We start from the raw sequence: 21881 nt of genomic DNA, 5'->3' as shown, positions 1-21881 counted from the left end.
GGTCTTGTCTAAGAACAGGGCATGCTGACCAAGGTCTTGTCTAAGAACAGGGCATGCTGACCAAGGTCTTGTCTAAGAACAGGGCATGCTGACCAAGGTCTTGTCTAAGAACAGGGCATGCTGACCAAGGTATTTGCCTATCCTTGGTGTCCATGAACCGTCTAACACAGTTAATTTATTACACTGGATTTTGCAGAGCAGTTAAGCAGGTCTCTAATCAATAAACAGAATACAATTCATACAGAAGCTTACTGGTGTTCATTATGCAATTAATATAGAAATCAAGATGAAAATCAAAGTAATACAGTAATTAAATTTTTCATCATCATCATCATCATCTTCCGCTTATCCGGGGCCGGGTCGCGGGGGCAGCAGTCTAAGACTTCCCTCTCCCCAGACACTTCCTCTAGCTCTTCCGGGGGGACACCGAGGCGTTCCCAGGCCAGCCGGGAGACATAGTCCCTCCAGCGTGTCCTAGGTCTTCCCCGGGGTCTCCTCCCGGTGGGACGGCACCGGAACACCTTCCCAGGAAGGCGTTCCGGAGGCATCCGAAACAGATGCCCAAGCCACCTCAGCTGACCCCTCTCGATGTGGAGGAGCAGCAGCTCTACTCTGAGCTCCTCCCGGGTGACCAAGCTTCTCACCCTATCTCTAAGGGATCGCCCAGCCACCCTGGGGAGAAAGCTCATTTTGGCCGCCCGTATCCGGGATCTTGTCCTTTCGGTCCTGACCCAAAGCTCATGACTATAGGTGAGAGTAGGAACGTAGATTGACCGGTAAATCAAGAGCTTCGCCTTGCGGCTCAGCTCTTTCTTCACCACGACACAATTACATTTTTGGTAAAACAAAATCTCTCCTCTACCGTACCAAAACAAATGACAGTTTTTAAGGTGCAGTTATACCACAAGGACACAAGAGGCTATTCTACCAGACACAGAGACACTGAGGTGCCAGGCCAGGCAACCCTAATCCCTGGGTAGAGGGGCTCAGTGAATGTAGAGTGGAATGTGTGTATGTGGGTTAGTTTGTCAGAGGAGATGCTGTAGAAGGACAGAGTGCCGGCCAGCCAGTCCAGATACACTCCTACTCTGCTGGACCAGGTGGAGGGGACATATAAGACTGTGTTCTTTTCATTGTGACTGGCAATGTAAGTTTTAGAACACCATTCCAGACACCAGGACTTGTTATTGGCTCCAAACCCAGAGTCAACACCCCCTTTCTTCCTGTTGATTCCTTTATAAGTCACTGCTATAGCAGCTCCTTTCCCATCACCCTCTGCCTCCCAGTAACAGCGCCCAGTCAGACCCTCTCTACACAGCACCTGGTCCCAGCAGTCAAATCTCTCTGGGTGATCAGGACGCACCTCCTCTCCACATTCCACCTTCCTGTTCCCCTCAGACAGGAAGAGGGTTTTGCATGTTGTGTTTGGGTCCAGTGTGATGTCACAGGCATCTAATGGGGAACATCAGGACGCAGTGTTATAAATAATCTTTCACATCCCACTCATCCATCTACACATCGAACATCCCTTAGTTACTAAGCAAATATATCTTGAAAAAGAAATTCAGCACATTTATATAAACCCATCAGAAATATCACATTTGCATAAGTATTCAGACCCCTTTAATCAGTCCTCGGTTGAAGCACCTGGCAGCAATTACAGCCTCAAGTCTTTTGGGTATATGACGCCACTAGCTTGGCACAATAGTATTTTCTCCCGTTCTTCTCTCTACAAATCCTCTTAAGCTTTGTCAGGTTGGATGAGGAACATCGCTACAGAACCATTTTGAGATCACTCCAGAGATGTTTCATCCGGTCTGAGTCCAGGCCTTGGCTGGGCCATTCAAGGACATTCACAAAACCGTCCCTGCTGCACTGTCTTGGCTGAGTCCTTAGGGTCGTTGTCCTGTGGGACGGTAAACCTTTGCACTTGTCTGAGGTCCTGAGCACCATAGTTTCCTACAGACACAATGCTTGGTATTCACACCCTTCTCTACCCTTTTTTGGTACCACCCTGATCTGTGGCTACACTCAATACTTTCTCAGAGCTCAACGGACAAAATCTCGAGGATGATGGAAACAGGAAGCACCCAAGCCATTTCTGAGTGTAACTGCAAAGGGTGTGAATACTTGTGCAAATGAGATACTTTAGTTTTTATAGGATGTAATGGTAATGTAATGCTTTAACCAAAATACTATGAAAAAAACAGCCAGAAATATAAATTAGGTAATAGTTAATAGAATAAACTTTGAAGGAGATTTTGAGTGAGATTTTCATGAGGTACATTTGGCTATAGTTACAATAAGTAATGAGTAGGACTATTAGAGTAGATTTTGATGAGTGCCCCAGTTTCTGCTTAAACAAAACCGACTTACAATTGAGCAATTGACTCATAATTTCTTCCTAGTGCACCTTTTTTTCCTAGTGCATTCCCAATTGGAATCTTAATTATTCTGATCTGCCTCTGTCTCCAAACCTCTGCACCATCTGCTGTTAATCACATGGCAATTACAAAATGTTGTTATATTAATTATTGTTTTCATTTAAAAGTATAATATTCCACAACAGTCAGTCATCACTCACATTTCTTTAGGCCTGATTTCAAAAAATGTTCTCCATGATGGTACACACTGAAGGAAGAAAACATCAAGATTCAGTATTACAAACAAACACACACAAACTCAAACACATACACACAATACCACATGGACACTGTTAGACACAAACCCTTACTTGAGTTTCTCCAGTCTCCAGTGTGGGTCCTCCTGTCCAGCAGAGAGCAGCTTCACTCCTGCATCTCCTGGGTGATTGTAGCTCAGGTCCAGTTCTCTCAGATGGGACGGGTTGGACCTCAGAGATGAGACCAGAGCAGCACAGCCTTCCTCTGTGACCAGACAACCTGACAGCCTGCATAGGGATCATTGGGTAACATTTCCACAATTAATCTCAATATTGAAAAAGAAAACTCACCAGCGATTTTAATGATAAACAAAAATCCAATAGCTATAATCAGTTTGTGAAAAGAAGGGAAGTTACATCAGGTCGTTTTTGTCATCAGTGTAAGCTTAAAGACAGAAAATTATGCTTGTGAGTTGAGCTTTACATTTATGCTTTACATTTTTTATAATTTTTAGATTACTGAAAGCTCAACTCACATGAACCAACAGAATCACTTGGGAACTATTACTCTTATACTGACCTCAGTGTCTCCAGTTTACAGTGGGGACTCTCTAGTCCAGCAGAGAGCAGCTTCACTCCTAAATCCTGCAGGTCATTGTTACTCAGGTCCAGCTCTCTCAGATGAGAGGAGGCTGAGCTGAGAACTGAGGCCAATGTTTCACAGCATGACTTTGATAATGTGCATTGATTCAATCTATGGAAATGATAAATAAAATAAATAAACAAACATTTTCATCATAGAATATGAAATAGACAAAGTTACATTGCAGTGCTAGATATAAAATAGGATTGGTTTGTGAACTTTGTGGAATTATCACATTGGTGGGGCTGAGATGATTATTGTTGTTACTAAATAACAAACCATAAAGAAACATATCAGACACTTTTAAATGGTAGAGCTAATATCACAAACCAATGTGTGGTAGTGAATTAGACCAATGCACCACCTCAAGGCCCTTGAACCCAAATCCTAACATTCACATGTGAAGTCATTTAGCCCTAACCCACAGTTAACATAGCATCAGCTTCTGAGTGTATATATTTTCATATTGGGATTGCACAGGAAGACCTGAAACATTCTAAGCTACTTTACTTTAGTTTTTGTCCAAGTTAGGCTGTATATGCAAGAGTAGGGTGTGTGTGTTGTGTGTTTAGATGTGTGTGTGTGTGCATGTGTGCGTGTGTAAGAGGATTTATGTGTAAAGGAGGGAGCAAATGAGAAATGTGTGGCATAGAGTAAGTAGAAATGGGCCTTCATATGTAGTCTTGTAGTTAAGATGGTTACACTGTTTAATTAGCACTCCGTTCATTGTATCAAGAAAGACAGTTATTTTCTTAGCTAAAGTCTACAAGTACATGTCCAGTAAGTGTCCAAGCCAATTAAATGTACTGACCTCAGAGTTTCCAATGTACAGTTGGAACTCTCCAGTCCAGCAGAGAGCAGCTTCACTCCTGAATCCTGCAGGTCATTGTTACTCAGGTCCAGCTCTCTCAGATGAGAGGAGGTTGAGCTGAGAACTGATGCCAAAGCTTCACAGCATCTTTCTGTGAGCTCACATCCATTCAACCTTAGAGATGATAACAAATGACAATGTGAGTTCAATGTCAACTATCAAATAAACATTTTTTTTTTTCTGATTGCTCTGTTACACTGCATACATTTTCTGGGTGATAATTATGTCTTCATATCCAACTACTTACAATGCTTTTCTAGAGGATTTGACCACTGGAAGCAGCCTGAGAAGACCTTCCTCTGATCTGGAGTATTTCTTCAGGTCAAACACCTCCAGCTCCACATCCAACTCTCTCAGGTGGGAGGGGTTTGACAACAGAGCTGAAGCCAAAGAACCACCACCTTCCTCAGTGACCCCACAGCCTGTTAACCTATAGAGAGAACATCATCAATGTTACATTTACACAGTTCACACTGAAAGTATGTCACACACAAACTATTACAATACAGACATTGAAAAGCAGTGTGGCAGCTATTGCTTTTATATAAGAAAATCACATGGAGCTTTTCATGGCTCCTGAATGGCACAGTGGTCTATGTCGCTGTATCGCAGAATAACTGCCTCATGGCAGCAAGTAGTCTAAGTCCTGGTTTTGGAATATCAATACATTCTGATTTTCAAAACAATGCCTGGTGATCATGCAGAGGGCGCTGTAAATCTGTTCAGCTCTTCTGGGGGTGGATGGATCAGATGTCAGACAGGGTTGCCTCTCCTCCTTGAGCACAATGAACAAGTCTGGCAGACTGGGGAAAGCAGCCAACATGTAGTCATTTCCTTGTTGTCAAAAATAATCCTGGCTGGTTGTTGCTGGTTCAAACTGGCACCTGTTCTATGATGACCTCACCCGCTGTCAGGGATTATTTCATGCAACAAAGGATCTTTCTGCTAATTCAATTTCTTAAATGCAGGCATTCAGTCCCACCCTGACTCACACCAAACCTTTCCAAGGTTTGCAGATGTTTAGATTACGATCTGATTAGACTGGGTCTCGTGTGGGGTCCTGTGTGCAGTAGCCCTGGTGGATGGTTGTCCACCTTGTGTTCATTAATGGTATATTCTCAGCACTGAAAATGTGTGGATAAATAAAGTGAATTTGCGGAATGAATGTCCCTTCTCCATTGTTACTTATTGCAGATCCTGCTTTAATTCCACTTTGACATGTTTTGCTGCTAAGTGTGAATCTGGGTTGGCAATATCCCACTTGAATATGGAAAAAGGGTACCAGAGAAACACTCCAGATAACTGCAGGATGTAGACCGGTAGAGACCTATATGGACCTTTAGTGACCTATATGGACCTGTAAAGACCTATATGGACCTGTAAAGGGCTATATGGACCTGTAGTGACCTATATGGACCTTTAGTGACCTATATGTACCTGTAAAGGCCTATATGGACCTGTAGTGACCTATATGGACCTGTACAGACCTATATGGACCTGTAGAGACCTATATGGACCTGTACAGACCTATATGGACCTGTAGAGACCTATATGGACCTGTACAGACCTATATGGACCTGTAGAGACCTATATGGACCTGTAAAGACCTATATGGACCTGTAGTGACCTATATGGACCTGTAGAGACCTATCAGTTCCTAGGTCTTACGCTGCTATAATATTGTGCTGGGGGTTTGGGTCAATTCTTCTTCCCCACAAAGTTCTCCTTCTCCACTATAAATCGTTGTTGATATAATGAATGCATTTTCTGAATTGTCCCAGTCTTCTCCCGTTTTAAACTTTAGGAGGTCCTGGTCCACACCTGCGGAGTATTTGGGAGGCCTGTTGCTGTCCCTGTCCTTGTCCTTCTGGTCATACTTCAGAACTAGTCTAATTTTAAATAGACTCTGGATTTAGCCCAGATACATTTATTAATTATTCCAATTGGACTCTTAATAGCTCATCCGGCACAGCCAGAAGAGGACTGGTCACCCCTCTGAGCCTGGGTCCTCTCTAGGTTTCTTCCTAAAATTCAGCCTTCTTAGGGAGTTTTTCCTAGCCACTGAAATTCAACACTACTGTTGTTTGCTCCTTGGGGTTTAAGGCCGGGTGTCTCTGTAAAGCACTTTGTTGTAAAAGCAAACTGTTGTTGTAAAAAGGGCTTTATAAATACATTTGATTGATTGATTGATTGATTGACATGGACATGTAGTGACCTATATGGACCTGTAGTGACCTATAAAGACCTAAATGGACCTGAAGAGACCTATATGGACCTGTAGAGACCTTCATCTTGATCCACTCCTCGTGTTGCCTTGGCCGTGTGTTTTGGGTCATTGTTATGCTGGAATACCCATCCACGGCCAATTTTCAATGCCCTCGTTGAGGGAAGGAGTTTTTTTTTTCTACCTCCATGTTTGACGGTGGGGATGGTGTTCTTGGGGTCATAGGCAGCATTCCTCCTCCTCCAAACACGGCGAGTTGAGTTGATGCCAAATAGCTAGAATTTGGTCTCATGCGACCACAAGACTTTCACCCAGTTCCCCTCATTCAGATGTTCATTGGCAAACTTCAGACGAGCCTGTACATGTGCTTTCTTGAGCAGGGGGACCTTGCGGGTGCTGCAGGATTTCAGTCCTTCACGGCGTAGTGTGTTAACAATTGTTTTCTTGATGACTATGGTCCCAGCTGCCTTGAGATCATTGACAGGAACCTCCCGTGTAGTTCTGGGCTGATACTTCACCGTTCTCATGATCATTGCAACTCCACGAGGTGAGATCTTGCATGGAGCCCCAGACCGAGGAAGATGAAAATCTGAAATCCTGAAATCATTGGACAGCTCTTTGATTTTGGCCATGGTGGAGAGTTTGGAATCTGATTGATTGATCACTTCTGTGGAGATTTGTCTTTTCAGGTAACAAACTGAGATTAGGAGCACTCCGTTTAAGAGTGTGCTCCTAATCTCAGCTCGTTACCTGTATAAAAGACAACTGGGAGCCAGAAATCTTTCTGATTGAGAGGGGATAAAATACTTATTTCACTTATTAAAATGCAATCAATTTACAACATTTTTGAAATGCGTTTTTCTGGATTTTTTCTCTCACTGTTCAAATAAACTAACCATTAAAATAATAGACTGATAATTTCTTTGTCAGTGGGCAAACTCAGCAGGGGATTAAAAAAAAATCCCCTCACTGTAGCTGTCCATTCGTCTTGGCAAAATGCCTCTAGGTCATAGTCTAGTCTTTGGTAGTCTTGCATGAACCGCACGTTTGAGATCTCCCCAGAGTGGCTCGATGATATTAAGGTCAGGAGACTGTGATGGCCACTCCAGAACCTTCACCTATTTCTGCTATAACCACTGGAGGGTCAACTTGGCCTTGTGCTTAGAGTCATTGTCTTCCTGGAAAGTCCAAGAGTGCCCCATACGCAGCTTTTGTGCAGAAGAATGTAAATTGGCTGCCAGAATTTTCCGATAACATGCTGCATTCACCTTGCCATACATTTTCACAAGATTCCTCATGCCTTTAGAGCTCACACATCTTTCTTGGTCTACCTGACCTTGGCTTGGTATCAAACGATTCCCGAATTTTCCACTTCTTAATAAGTGATTGAACAGTACTGACTGGTCTTTGCAAGGCTTTGGATATCTTTTTATATCCTTTTCCATCTTTATAAAGTTCCATTACAATGTTACGCAGTTGACAGTCATAGGCGCCGATACCGTGGGTGATCCGGGGCTCGAGCACCCACGGAAAATAGCGAGCACCCACGGAAAATAGCGAGCACCCACGAAAATACCGAGCACGAGCACCCACGTGTGCCAGACCGCCAGTAGGCTACATTCATTTAAAATTAAACTTGCCGTTGGTGATATGTAAAGCGTCTGTCACACTGTGATTGGTTATGTTGATGTTAGTGACAGCGACATAACCAGTCGCTTGCTCCGGGTGCTCCCTATCCACCAATCACAGTGTTTCTCAGATGAAAAAATAGTTTTTTTAATCGATATTTAGATAATAGCGCAAAACATACATTTCCCACGAACTGATCGCGGTTAGGCCTACGTGTCAGTAACTTTTCATCTCCAATCCTGTATTTGTGATAAGTGGTACATTTTGAAAGATCTACTTTACGGCTTTATTAATAAGTAAATGAATAGGTCTGCGTAGTGCGTTTATATATGTATATATAGGTGTATATATAGGTATATATAGGTGTGTATATATAGGTATATATGTGTGTATATATATATATATATATATATATATATATATATATAAACGCACTACGCAGACCTATTCATTTACTTATTAATAAAGCCGTAAAGTAGATCTTTCAAAATGTGGCCTTAGTCAGGGTGGAGGGAATTATGAACAGGTCCAAATACCAGGCAATTTTGGCACAAAACCTTCAGGCGTCCGTTAGAAAGCTGAAGATGAAGTTCACCTTTCAGCACGACAACGACCCAAAGCACACATCCAAATCCACAAAAGAATGTCTTCATCAGAGAAGATTAATGTTTTTGAATGGCCCAGCCAGAGCCCAGACCTGAATCCAATTGAACATCTGTGGGGTGATCTGAAGAGGTCTGTGCACAGGAGATGTCCTCGCAATGTAACGGATTGAGTGGGCAAATATTGCCAAGTGAAGTTGTGCCATGCTAATAGACTCCTACCCAAAAAGAGTGCTGTAATAAAATCAAAAGGTGCTTCAACAAAGTATTAATTTAAGTGTGTGCACACTTATGCAACCAGGTTATTGTGAGTTTTTATTTTTCAGTTGAATTGTTCACGTTATATGTCACATTAAAGGTGGAAAAGGTTCTGACATGATTTATTCTTCTCATTCTTTTACATCACAAGAACCTGGCATTTTAACAGGGGTGTGTATTTTTATCCACTGTAATTTCAATTTAAAAAGCCACAAGTGTGGGAAATGAAATGTTCACCTGTGTGTGTCACCTTGTGTGTGTCACCTCGTGTGTCTGTAACAAGGCCAAACATTCAAGGGTATCTAAACTTTTGATCAGGGCCATTTGGGTGATTTCTGTTATGTGATAATAAATGGCTTCATATGATCACTATCCTTAAAAAAATACATTTTATTTGCATGATCAGTCATATTTTCAAAATCAATACCAATATTTCACAATTACTGCCAGGGTATGCAGACTTAGGAGCACAACTGTACACTTCAAGATAGCAGAAAAAATGAAGAGACCACTGCACCCCTGTTCTTTCCTTTCCAAAAAAGTTGAAAAGGAAAGTTTTGAGAGATCAACAGAAGTGTTCAATATGCAGTGGTCTTTTAATTTTAACCCTTCTGTTCCTCACTCAAAATCTTCCTTTTCTACTTTATCGGAAAGGAAAGGGTGCAGTGGTCTCTTCCTTTTTTCCGGAGCTGTATGTCTTGACTCCACTCATTTAAAAAAGAATACAAACCACATTCTACCTTGATCAACCATTTTGCAACTAGATGATAATCTTAATCAGAAGTGCCAGTACAGTTCTCTAGAGAAGTCTTCTGCCCAAAAAAGTAACCAGAGAATTGTTTGGCCAAAATCAAATATGCGGGAGCTCCACTCTGGACAGCTGTGGCCCAAATCAAGCACTGAAAACCTCTCACAAGGTCCTAGAAAAAAATGACTGTCACTTTTGAGTTCAACACGTATAACAAATTAACTCCACTGACCTCAGTGTCTCCAGTATACAATGACGACTCTCCAGTCCAGCAGAGAGCAGCTTCACTCCTGAATCCTGCAGGTCATTGTTACTCAGGTCCAGCTCTCTCAGGTGGGAGGAGGTTGAGCTTAGAACTGAGGCCAACATTTCACAGCATCTCTCTGTGAGGTTACATCCGTCCAGCCTATATTAAAAATAGAAAATGGCAATATGTAGGATGTTGTGGAATTCTTGTTAATCACGAAGAAGCAACTATTTTACATTTCAATAATTAATAATTTACCAGGTACTCTTATACAGAGGGATTGATGTAAAAATGTCTATGTTGGGCAACTACCAAAATAAATAATAGTAAGTACACTTTACACAAAATAGCTATTAGCAAAGGCAGGGGAAAAGGAAGAAATACAAAAATGTGCAAGTATTTAACCGTGGGCAGAGGTGTTTGTGTGTGTGTGTGCTTGGAGGTGGGGAGGGGTTAAGATTTATTCAAGATTCTCTCACGCCTCAATCACACCTACAGCATCAAAGTAGAAAGCTTGCAGAACATTTTGTGCAGCTGCGCAATTACTCAAAACGCATTTGTTCTCCACAGATGTTGCATGCTGCTTTTTATAAAATGGAGACAATCATTGTCGCTGTGCATATTGTGTGTCAAGTAGCGACATATATGTAGGCTACCAATTATTGGCTAGCTAGCAGCTTTCTAACACAGCCATTTGGTTTTTATACTTTATAGACTTTTTATCTCTCTATCAGTCCTATTTCTCATGAAAACTCAACGCAATAAAGATTGTGAAAGCAGGTTAAATAACTTTACGTTATATTGTTAAGTTCTTAAATTCAGTTATGGTATTAAACACATTACTTATCAATAAAACATTTATTACTGGAGAAAAATGACCAGGCATTCAACTTGACAAATGAAATCGCTCTACTTGGTGTCAATTTTCGTCCGTGGTCTTTACGTTGAATAAACGTTTACAAGACCAATGGAACATACACACAAGACCCAATACAGCATTCCATTTGAAATGAATTAACTTCCAGAGTATCACAGTGCATTGACCCTGTATGTCTGATCGAGGCTTTAGGGTTTCAGAGGTTTTCGGTAAATGGCCATTGAGAATAATTAGGTTTAAGTACTTACAAAGCTGTTTGGGAGGCGTTGACCACTGGCAGTAGCCTCTGAAGTCCTTCCTCTGATCTGGAGTATTTCTTCAGGTCAAACACATCCAACTGCTCTTTTGATGTTAGCAAAATATAGACCAGAGCTGACCACTGTGCAGGTGACAGTTGGGCTTCTGACAGACTTCCAGAGCTCAGGTTGGTTTGGATCTCTTCCACTAGTGTATGGTCATTCAGTTCATTCAGACAGTGAAACAGATTGATGCATCTCTCTGGGGAAAGATTCTCCCTGATCTTCTCCTTGATGTACTTGACTGTTTCCTCTCTGGTCTGGGAGCTGCGTCTTGTTTGTGTTGTAACACCATTTAGAGGAGTCAGATTGATCTCCATTGAAAGGCCCAGAAGGAATCGGAGGAACAGGTCCAGGTGTCCATTCCCACTCTGTAAGGCCTGGTCCACAGCACTCCTGAACAAAAGGCTCATTTCAGGTTGCTGTTCCTTTGATTGATTGTGGGTTGATTGTGGTTTAGCCATAATATTAATGTTTTCATTGATAAATTTGAGAAAAACATACATCGCAGCCAGAAACTCCTGGATGCTTAGATGAACAAAGCAGTACACCTTATTCTGGAACAGTCCATTATATTCTCGTAACATCTGTGTGCACACTCCTGAGTACACTGATGCTTCTCTGACATCAATGTCACACTCTCTCAGGTCTTCCTCATAAAAGATTAGGTTGCCTTTTCCAAGCTGTTGGAAGGCCAGTTTTCCCAGGGCCATGATGAATTTTATATTCCACTGTGGGTTATCGGTCTTGTTATATTTCTCATTCATCTTTTGGAGATTGAACACCACTAAGCCAATGTACAATTGAGTGAGAGACTTGGGCATCTTTTCCCTTCCTTTTTCTTTTAACATGTTCTCAAAAACATTGGCAGAGATCCAACAGAAGACTGGTATGTGGCACATGATATGGAGGCTTCTTGATGACTTTATGTGAGAGATTATCCTGTTGGCCAAGTTCTCATCACTGATTTTTTTTTTGAAGTACTCCTCCTTCTGTGGGTCATTGAATCCTCTTACTTCTGTTACTCGGTCAATACAATCAGGAGGGATTTGATTGGCTGCTGCAGGTCGGGTGGTTATCCAGACTAGAGCAGAGGGAAGAAGATTCCCCTTGATGAGGTTTGTCAGCAGCATGTCCAGTGAGGATGACTCTTTGACATCACAGCAACTATCACCGCCCTTGAAGTCTAGAGGAAGTCGAAACTCATCCAGACCATCAAAGACAAACAGAACTTTGTATGCGTCGAAGTTCAAGATTCCTGATTCTTTAGAGTCTATATAAAAGTGATGAACAAGTTCCATCAAGCTGTGCTTATTCTTCTTTATCAAATTTAACTCCCGAAAAGACAGTGGAAATAAGAACTGGATGTCCTGATTGGCCTTTCCTTCAGCCCAGTCCAGAATGAACTTCTGCACAGACACTGTTTTTCCAATGCCAGCAACTCCCTTCGTCAACACAGTTCTGATAGATTTCTCTTGTCCAGGTAAGGGTTTAAAAATGTTGTGGCATTTGATTGGTGTCTCTACATGTGTTTGTCTCTTTGATGCCATTTCAATCTGCCTCACCTCATGTTCATTGTTGACTTCTCCACTTCCACCCTCTGTGATGTAGAGCTCTGTGTAGATACTATTGAGAAGTGTAGGGTTTCCCTGTTTAGGTATTCCCTCAAATACACTTTCAAACTTCTTCTTCAGATGAGATTTCAATTTCAGTTGGCTCTTCATAACAGGATCATCTACAAGACCTAACAATGCAGAGGACATAAATGTTAACAGATATACAGTTGGTTTCTACTCTATTGTGTTTATTGAATAGAAAAAGCAACCTAAAACTATTTTCATTGTTAGTGGTGACTAGCTGGCATGTACTGTAATGTATCATATTTGAAACATAGGTGACATTAACAAAGGTAAATTTTTTATAATTGAAATATACTATAGTTTTCAAACATCTATGGCCAAATGAATGGAGAAACCTTTATCCGGTCCCTTTTAGATAAAATAAAGTAATAAAAGTAAAAGATAAAGTAAAAGACTGAGATCAAGAAGATGGTCTCTTTATTCAACTAACAACTATCCTAATCTCCTTCAATAATTAGCATAGCTCAAATAAAAATAGAATACAAACGGACAACTTCAAATGCAATCGCTGCGATCAATCTGTTGAATGTGGTGCTTGTTACCACCTACACGACTAATTTCTTTTCAAATTTGCAATGACATCAATGACTGTTTTCTGCAAATATATCAATAAAGGGTCCCTTCTTGGTATGTAGACTAATCTCATTCCTACACGGTTTTCCATGACAGGGTTCCTAACATCCATTCACTTTTGTGAGAAGTAGTTATGTACCTAACTTTAGTTAAGATCTTACAGGATGGAGGTGTGGAGTAAATTTGATTTCCACAACAGGGGTGTGACCTTGCAAAGATTGAATTTTTAATAAATATTACTTTGTTCCAGTGTGTCAGCCAACTCCGTCTGGTTCATGTTCCTCAGGATGTGCAGTGTGATCTCCAGAGCCCTGTTCTTCTGCTTCTCATCTTCAGGCTTCAACACTTCCTTGTCTTTCTTTTGACTGTCAGTGCATTCTGGGAGATCTGGACTCAGCATGCTCTTGAATCTCTTCAGCTCTTTCTTTACAAACATGATAAAATTGTCTTCAAGGGTCTGAAACAAAGAATATATAAATCAAAAGGTCAGCATTTATTGAGCAGAACAAGCAATTTATATATTTGCTTTTTAAATGTTTTGTTTGTGGCACCAGATTCACATCTAGTGCTGCAGCATGTCTTAGAATCTTAACCACTTCACTTTCAGCAAAATCACTTTCCCCAATATCTTATATCAATTACAATAAAAAAAAAAGGCCAGAAAAAGTCAACAAGACTTGAGAAAAATTCTCACCTTGAATATGGAGTCCAGGTTTGATTGGTGATTCTGTGCAGATTGACCACTGAAACTACACAGGAGATTATAAACCAAGCATTACATAGAAACACCTCGAAAACATCTCTAAACCCAACACCCACACATATACCCTTTTCCTGCACACAAACATTTTGACAAACCTTAGTAAAAACCTCAAAATAGATTGTCAAATCTATATACACAGCTATAATATACAGTATACTCATATGATATAGCATTTGCTTTTCACATAATGCTCGCTATATTTGAGTTGATTAAATATTTTATAATATAGTTTTCTCTACAGTATTGTGTGTAAAAGGAGACCCATATGACACATATTCTTTGATATATGTGAATAAAAAGTATATTGATTCTCAGAGTGGGGTCACAGTAACCACTGCATATAGTTCACTCTGAACAGATACCAGGTTGGGGACTCCCTAGCAGTCAGAGGCCCCCTAGTGGTCGGGGGCCCTAAGCAACCGCTTATTTTGCTTATGCCTGGAGCCGGCCCTGCCCCTACCATTACATGTGGGCAGTGGCTTATTTTCAGTTTGTGCTTTCTTGGTACACCCATGGCTCATTTCCGGGAGAGTTTTACTTGGTTTTACCTGCAAAAACTGTTTTGGTTTATTATTTTTCTCAATACACCTTCAACCTGTGTCCTCTCTTTTCAACCGTCCTACCTGTATAAAGTGAGGGGTTTCAACTGAACCCATCAGAGTGGTTATACCTGGTGTTTGACATGACATGAATATGTCCATGATATTTTATTAAACTGGTTGAATAGGCCTCCAGAGCATCTCTGCTCACAACAATGTCCTGAGAAATTGTTAGTGAGCAGAGTAACATGACACACAGTTGCATAATATATCAGTACTTTTTTGTGATATTCACAACAATGTCCTGAGAAATTGTTGATCGAAACTACGTAGTTGCTCATTTGCTGCCAGCAATGCCACCTTTCTGGAAATAACTGTATCTCTTTAACCCATCTGTTCTCAACATGCAACATTACTGATGCTGTAGCAACAGCAACCTATCCAACGATCGGTGGCTTCTTGGAGGTGGGACTTCCAACTAGTTGTATTTGTCGCCCAGTGAGAGAGAAGGTCACAGAATGACTCAGCTGAACACAACAGGTTCTGCAGCCATTTCAAGAATGTGGTTGACTGGGATTCCGAAGAACCAGACTGTGTTTTTTATCTTGCTGTTTTGTTTTTAGAATATTCACTTCCTTGAGTGTGACAGATTGTCCGTTTGTGTTTAAATGTTCCAATGATCAACTTACTCTCAAGGATACTCTCTGTTAACACACAGTCTGTCATTACTCATAAACTCTCACTTAATTGACACTTAATTCTACTCTGTTGTTCAATGTAATGCAAACACTGGTCACCTCCAGTCTCCCATTCCAGGGGGAGGTGTTCAGGTCCAGGGTCCTGAGCTTAGTGATCAACTTGAAATGGTATTAGGGTGTTGAATGCTGATCTGAACTCAGTGAACAACACTGTCACGTAACTATTAATGTAGTTCGGGTGGGAGATGTGTGGAGAGCAATGGAGATGGCTGTGTTGGTCGACCTGTTGGGGCAGTATGCAAATCAGAGTGGTCCAGGGAGTCTGGGTTAATGGTGTTGAAGTGAGCAATGACCAGTCCTTCAAAGTGTCTAGTCGTCAGTGCTACTGGGTTGTGGTCATTCAGGCAGGGTGTTTTTTTCTATTCTTTGGTACTGAGATCATGCTGGTCTGCTAGTTGATACTGAAGACGTCCGTGAAGACCATTCCCATTCTGTCTGGTTCTGCTGCCTTTACAAAATGTTGAATTTGTCTAAATCTTAGTTGGGGAGCGCAGAAGGCATTTTACTTAGCTTAATCCTTCGATGGTTACTGTGTCATAGCTCACAGAGTTTGATCTGATCTTACAGCTACACACTGATTGGTGATGCCAGTCGCAAGGGTCATTAATTCGCTATGCCCAAATGAGAAATTAGGGATGTGTTGTGATTCTGTCTGGAAGTGTTTGTCTATCTGTAGTTGTGTCTGTCTGTATATGTATCTTTCTGTGAGTTTTAGGTTCCCAACCAGGGGTTCTAGGATTCCTGTACAAGTACTTGGCCTATCCAAAATTGGTTCTAGGGACACTAGAACTACTTGGCCTATCCACAATGGGTTCTAAGGACACAAGAACTACTTGGCTTATCCCCAATGGGTTCTAAGGACACAAGAACTACTTGGCTTATCCCCAATGGGTTCTAGGGACACTGGGGGCATTTGGCCTATACACAGTGGGTAGGTAAAATACCCTATTTCAGGTGTTGCAGCAAACAAATTATCTGAACCAAACCTGCAACCTACAAGGTTAAATGGATCTTTTCCAGAGAATGTGAATAAACACAGAGCTTCTCCACCAATTAATCAATTTTGTCAAACAAAGGGAACATATTAGAGCCACTGTTAATATTTGGCCAATACACAGTGGGCAGGTAAAAATACCCTGGTCTATGGAAACTAAAAGAGGAACCAATGTATCAGACACATAGACAATGGCTGTATTCATCAATACCATGTGTATTTACCCTTGTTCAGTAGGAATGTCTCCCTCTCTCAGGAATATTGGCAGATCTATAGACTGGTCACTCTTCATGGACAGACAGCTGGGTACAGGGGACGCTGGTCTCTCCTGATGGTTTGGGCTTCAACACAACAAACACAGATCTATATGATCTATTAATTTGTCTGGTGATGTCATGTCACTGATACAGGCTCGGACATAAAATATAAGAAAAGTTGACACATTCACACACATCTGTCTCTCCACCTTTGCTCCCACCTCTGTTTGTTTTCAGTGTCATTTTTCCCAGAGAGACTCATCATAGAGGCAGTGGTTCCCTCCTCTTCCTCTCTCTTATCAGTCTCTTCCCATGTCTGTAAAGGGCTTTTTTTTCTGTGTTGATGAATGTGGAAAGATATACACACACACACGTACACACACACGTACACACACACGTACACACACGTACACACACGTACACACACGTACACACACACACACACTGATAAGCACCACCTAAAGTGGATATAAAAAGTCTACACACCCCTGTTAAAATGACAGGGTTTTGTGATGTAAAAGAATGAGACAAAGATAAATCATGTCAGAAAATATTCCACTTTTAATGTGACCTATAATGTGAACAATTCAATTAAAAAACAAACTGAAATCTTCAAGGTGGAAAAATTATAAAAACCTTAGAATAACCTGGTTGCCTAAGTGTGCACACCCTCTTATAACTGGCTTATGTGGCTGTGTTCAGAATTAACCAATCACATTCAAACTCATGTTAAATAGCAGTCATTACACACCTGCCATCATTTAAAGTGACTCTGATTAATCACAAATAAAGTTCAGCTGTTGTAGTTGGATTTTCCTGATATTGTATCATTTGCATCTTAGAGCAAAAGCCATAGTCCGCAGAGAGCTTCCAAAGCATCAGAGGGATCTCACTGTTTAAAGATATCAGTCAGGAGAAGGGTACAAAATAATTTCCAAAGCATTAGATGTACCATGCAATGCAGTGAAGACAGTTATCATCAAGTGGAGAAAATATGGCACAACAGAGAACTTACCAAGAACTGGACGTCAATCCAAAATTGATGAAAAGTCAAGAAGAAAACTGGTCAGGAGGCTTCCAAGAGGCATACAGCAACATTAAAGGAACTGCATGAATTTCTGGCCAGTACTGGCTGTGTGCTACATGTGACAACAATCTCTCGTGTTCTTCATATGAATGGGCTATGGGGTAGGGTGGCAAGACGGAAGCCATTTCTTACAAAGAAAAACATCCAAGCCAGGCTGAAGTTTACAAAAACAAACATCAAGTCCCCCAAAAGCACATGGGAAAATGTGTTATGGTCTGATGAAACCAAGGTTGAACCTTTTGGCCATAATTCCAAAAGGTATGTTTGGTGTAAAAACAACACTGCACGTCACCAAAAGACCACCATACCCACAGTGAAGCATGGTGGTGGCAGCATCATGCTTTGAGGCTGTTTTTCTTCAGCTGGAACCGGGGCCTAAGTCAGGGTGGAGGGAATTATGAACAGTTCCAAATACCAGGCAATTTTGGCACAAAACCTTCAGGCGTCCGTTAGAAAGCGGAAGATGAAGAGGAAATTCACCTTTCAGCACGGCAATGACCCAAAGCACACATCCAAATCAACAAAAGCATGGCATCACCAGAAGAAGATAAACATTTTGGAATGGCCAAGCCAGAGCCCAGACCTGAATCCAATTGAACATCTGTGGGGTGATCTGAAGAGGGCTGTGCACAGGAGATGTCCTTGCAATCTGGCGGATCGAGTGGGCAAATATTGCCAAGTGAAGATGAGCCTTGCTAATAGACTCCTACCCAAAAAGATTGAGTGCTGTAATAAAATCTAAAGGTGCTTCAACAAAGTATTAATTTAAGGGTGTGCACACTTATTCAACCAGGTTAGTGTGAATTCTTTATTTTTCCCCCTCAAAGATTTCTGTTTGTTTTTTAATTCATTATAGCATGTTTTCATGATTCTCACTCACTGTTGAAAAGAAAACCTCCAAACTATTGTAATTAACCCCACGTTGTATGATGATTACCAAAATAGTCACTTTATTTGGTTTTTGAACTCAAACCACCTTGGTTGCTAGTGACATAAATGTCCTGCTATAAGCCACTGGAGGGGTATTCCAGAAAACTGTTTTTGTCACTCAGCTAGCTCTATCAAACCAGAAATTAAGCAAACTCAGTTTTTTATAGCAAACCAATGCTCTGAATCAAACCTGCAACCTACAAGGTTAAATTGATCTTTTCCAGTGAATGTGAATAAACACAGAGTTTCTCCACAAATCAGATTCTATTTTATCAAACAAAATGGGAACAAATTAGAGCCACTGTTAATATTTGGCCAATACACAGTGGGTAGGTAAAAATACCCTGGTCTATGGAAACTAAAAGAGGAACAAATGTATCAGACACATAGACAATGGCTGTATTCATCAATACCATGTGTATTTACCCTTGTTCAGTAGGAATGTCTCCCTCTCTCAGGAATATTGGCAGATCTATAGACTGGTCACTCTTCATGGACAGACAGCTGGGTACAGGGGACGCTGGTCTCTCCTGATGGTTTGGGCTTCAACACAACAAACACAGATCTTTATGATCTAATAATTTGTCTGGTGATGTCATGTCACTGATAAAAGTTGACACATTCACACACCTGTCTCTCCACCCTGGCTCCTTCATCTGTTTGTTTTCAGTGTCATTTTTCCCAGAGAGACTCATCATAGAGGCAGTGGTTCCCTCCTCTTCCTCTGTCTTATCAGTCTCTTCCCATGTCTGTAAAGGGATTTTTGTTCTGTGTTGATGAATGTGGAAAGATACACACACATATATGTGCACACACACACACACACACACACATACAAACACACATACACACACACACACACACACACACACTGATTAGCACCACTTACAGTGGATATAAAAAGTCTTCACAAGACCTACACTTTTAATGCATCACATGACCAGATCTCATCCGTGCAGTTGTTTTTTCAGAAATATTCTGTTGTAGTGTGTTTTACCATAACTACCATGAAGTATTCTACTGTACAACATATTCTATGAACTTGAAGGATTCTTACTCGCAGTTGCACAAAAAACAAATCATACACAACATTTTTCTAATTAATCACATCCTTTATGATGATTACCAAAACTGTCAAGCTCATTTATTTGAATTTTCAGCTCACACGATCTTGGTTGCCAATGACCGAAATGAAATCACCAGACAGGGTTTGAGCTCCGACATCCCTGTAAATTCATATACCATTTATTCCTATAAAAAATTCTCACTACATTAAATCACTTTAAATGACTAATCCTGTTTCCAAGTGCCGTTGGATATTGTGGAAAAGTACACTCACTGACACCGTGGCAAATTTTTCTCTAAAGGAAAGACCTACACTTTTATAGGTTATAATGGTCTGTTTGTCTTCCATATTCTCCAAATAATGCTTAAGAGGCTGCAGTAACACAATATGTTCCAACACTGCTTTTATACAGACAGAGGGTTTGTAAGTAATCAACAAAAGTTCCAAAACTGGTAATTGCTAGCATCAACTTTCAAGGTTTAATTTACTTCCATTGCTACAGAACAGCTGTACGTTTTTAACACATTATTTGTTCCCTGAAAAAAAGCCTTTTTTATAACTCTGAAATGTACATAATTTTAGTGTTTTTGTTAACCTCAACTTTTTTATAACCTTTGGCTATTTACTGCTAACCTTTGAACCATTTCAGGTGATTCACTTGAACTGTTCACATTTAAATAAAAACTGGAAAAATGTAGGTCTTCCAAAACATAGTGTAGTGTAACTTAACATTTGACATGACTAAACAAAACTTTTCAGGACTAAACTTCACTTTACATGACTGAACATGACTTGACATGACTAATTCAGCAGATGAATATGGGTTAGGGGTTAGGTTTAGGGAGTAAGGGTTAGTATTTCTGTTTATGAAGTAGCACCATACCTGGAGTAGTGGGGTGATCTGTCTCCCTGGTGTGTGTTTTATCCTGTCCCTCATAAAGTGTCTGGAAGGCAGGTAGTGTGATAAATAAACACAGGAATTAAGAGACAAAGGCTCCCTGGAATTTGGCATCGGAGCGTTGTTACCTCACAGGCTGATGTTGAAAAACTCCACCCATTCTGCATTAGCCAATGAAATTCAGCCCTAACCCAGAACCAGCTACATTTCTGTGCCGATCAGTCATTTATGTCAACCAAGTCAATGGTGAATACTGTCATTAATAATATCAACCAAGTCAATGGTGAATACTGTCATTATTTAATATTAACCAAGTCAATGGTGAATACTGTCATTAATAATATCAACCAAGTCAATTGAGTATACTGTCATTATTAATGTCAGCCAAGTCAATGGTGAATACTATCATTAATAATATCAACCAAGTCAATGGTGAATACTATCATTAATAATATCAACCAAGTCAATGGTGAATACTGTCATTATTTAATATTAACCAAGTCAATGGTGAATACTGTCATTAATAATATCAACCAAGTCAATGGAGTATACTGTCATTATTAATGTCAGCCAAGTCAATGGTGAATACTGTCATTATTAATGTAAACCAAATCAATGGTGAATACTGTCATTATTAATGTAAACCAAATCAATGGTGAATACTGTCATTAATAATATCAACCAAGTCAATGGTGCATACTGTCATTATTTAATATTAACCAAGTCAATTGTGAATACTGTCATTAATAATATCAACCAAGTCAATGGAGTATACTGTCATTATTAATGTCAGCCAAGTCAATGGTGAATACTGTCATTATTAATGTAAACCAAATCAATGGTGAATACTGTCATTATTAATGTAAACCAAATCAATGGTGAATACTGTCATTAATAATATCAACCAAGTCAATGGTGAATACTGTCATTATTTAATATTAACCAAGTCAATGGTGAATACTGTCATTAATAATATCAACCAAGTCAATGGTGAATACTGTCATTAATAATATCAACCAAGTCAATGGTGAATACTGTCATTAATAATATCAACCAAATCAATGGTGAACACTGTCATTAATTGCATCATTTCTGCACCGCCTCTTTTTTCCCTTTATCTAATACATAATTCACACACAAAAAAACTAATTTTGCATTTGTCTGAGTGAGTCATTGTGCTATTTGTTTCTGGGTGACGTACACCTGTGCCTCAGGTATGTATATTTTGGATTGTGGCCAGATGCATGACTGGACCTGTCTTAGGTTGTCCTGATATCACAGTAGAGCACCAGCTAACTTGATTGAAAAGACAACCAGAAAAGTGTGTTCTTTTAAGATATTCATTTTTAGTGTTCCTCGAT

At 40.4% G+C, this 21881-nt stretch overlaps 1 protein-coding gene across 3 annotated transcripts; it reads right to left on the bottom strand.

Moving 5' to 3' along the window:
• Nucleotides 1-766: 766 nt before the first annotated feature.
• Nucleotides 767-20660, bottom strand: LOC105030482 (NACHT, LRR and PYD domains-containing protein 12-like). 3 transcript variants are annotated; one of them, XM_013135999.4, is made up of 15 exons: nt 20506-20659; nt 19187-19305; nt 18983-19099; nt 16761-16874; nt 16507-16623; nt 13923-13977; nt 13469-13685; nt 10968-12759; nt 9828-10001; nt 4382-4564; nt 4075-4248; nt 3201-3374; nt 2735-2908; nt 2585-2631; nt 767-1452 (listed from the first exon to the last, which is right to left on the bottom strand). In XM_013135999.4, exons 1-15 carry the CDS (start codon nt 20632-20634, stop codon nt 920-922), a joined length of 4119 nt encoding a protein of 1372 aa, XP_012991453.3. In that variant the 5' UTR covers nt 20635-20659; the 3' UTR covers nt 767-919. The 3 variants fall into 3 exon arrangements, with proteins under 3 accessions (XP_012991453.3, XP_012991451.2, XP_012991452.3); XM_013135997.4 differs by lacking the exons at nt 767-1452; nt 2585-2631 and having other exon boundaries at nt 2682-2908; nt 19187-19324; XM_013135998.4 differs by lacking the exons at nt 767-1452; nt 2585-2631; nt 16507-16623; nt 16761-16874 and having other exon boundaries at nt 2682-2908; nt 20506-20660.
• Between the last annotated feature and the right edge of the window lie 1221 nt (nt 20661-21881).

Source organism: Esox lucius, chromosome 11, assembly GCF_011004845.1.
Source record: "Esox lucius isolate fEsoLuc1 chromosome 11, fEsoLuc1.pri, whole genome shotgun sequence".
In the NCBI taxonomy this organism is placed as follows: domain Eukaryota; kingdom Metazoa; phylum Chordata; class Actinopteri; order Esociformes; family Esocidae; genus Esox; species Esox lucius.
Note: the sequence above shows the minus strand (reverse complement) of the source record. Positions and strands in the feature narration are given on the sequence as shown.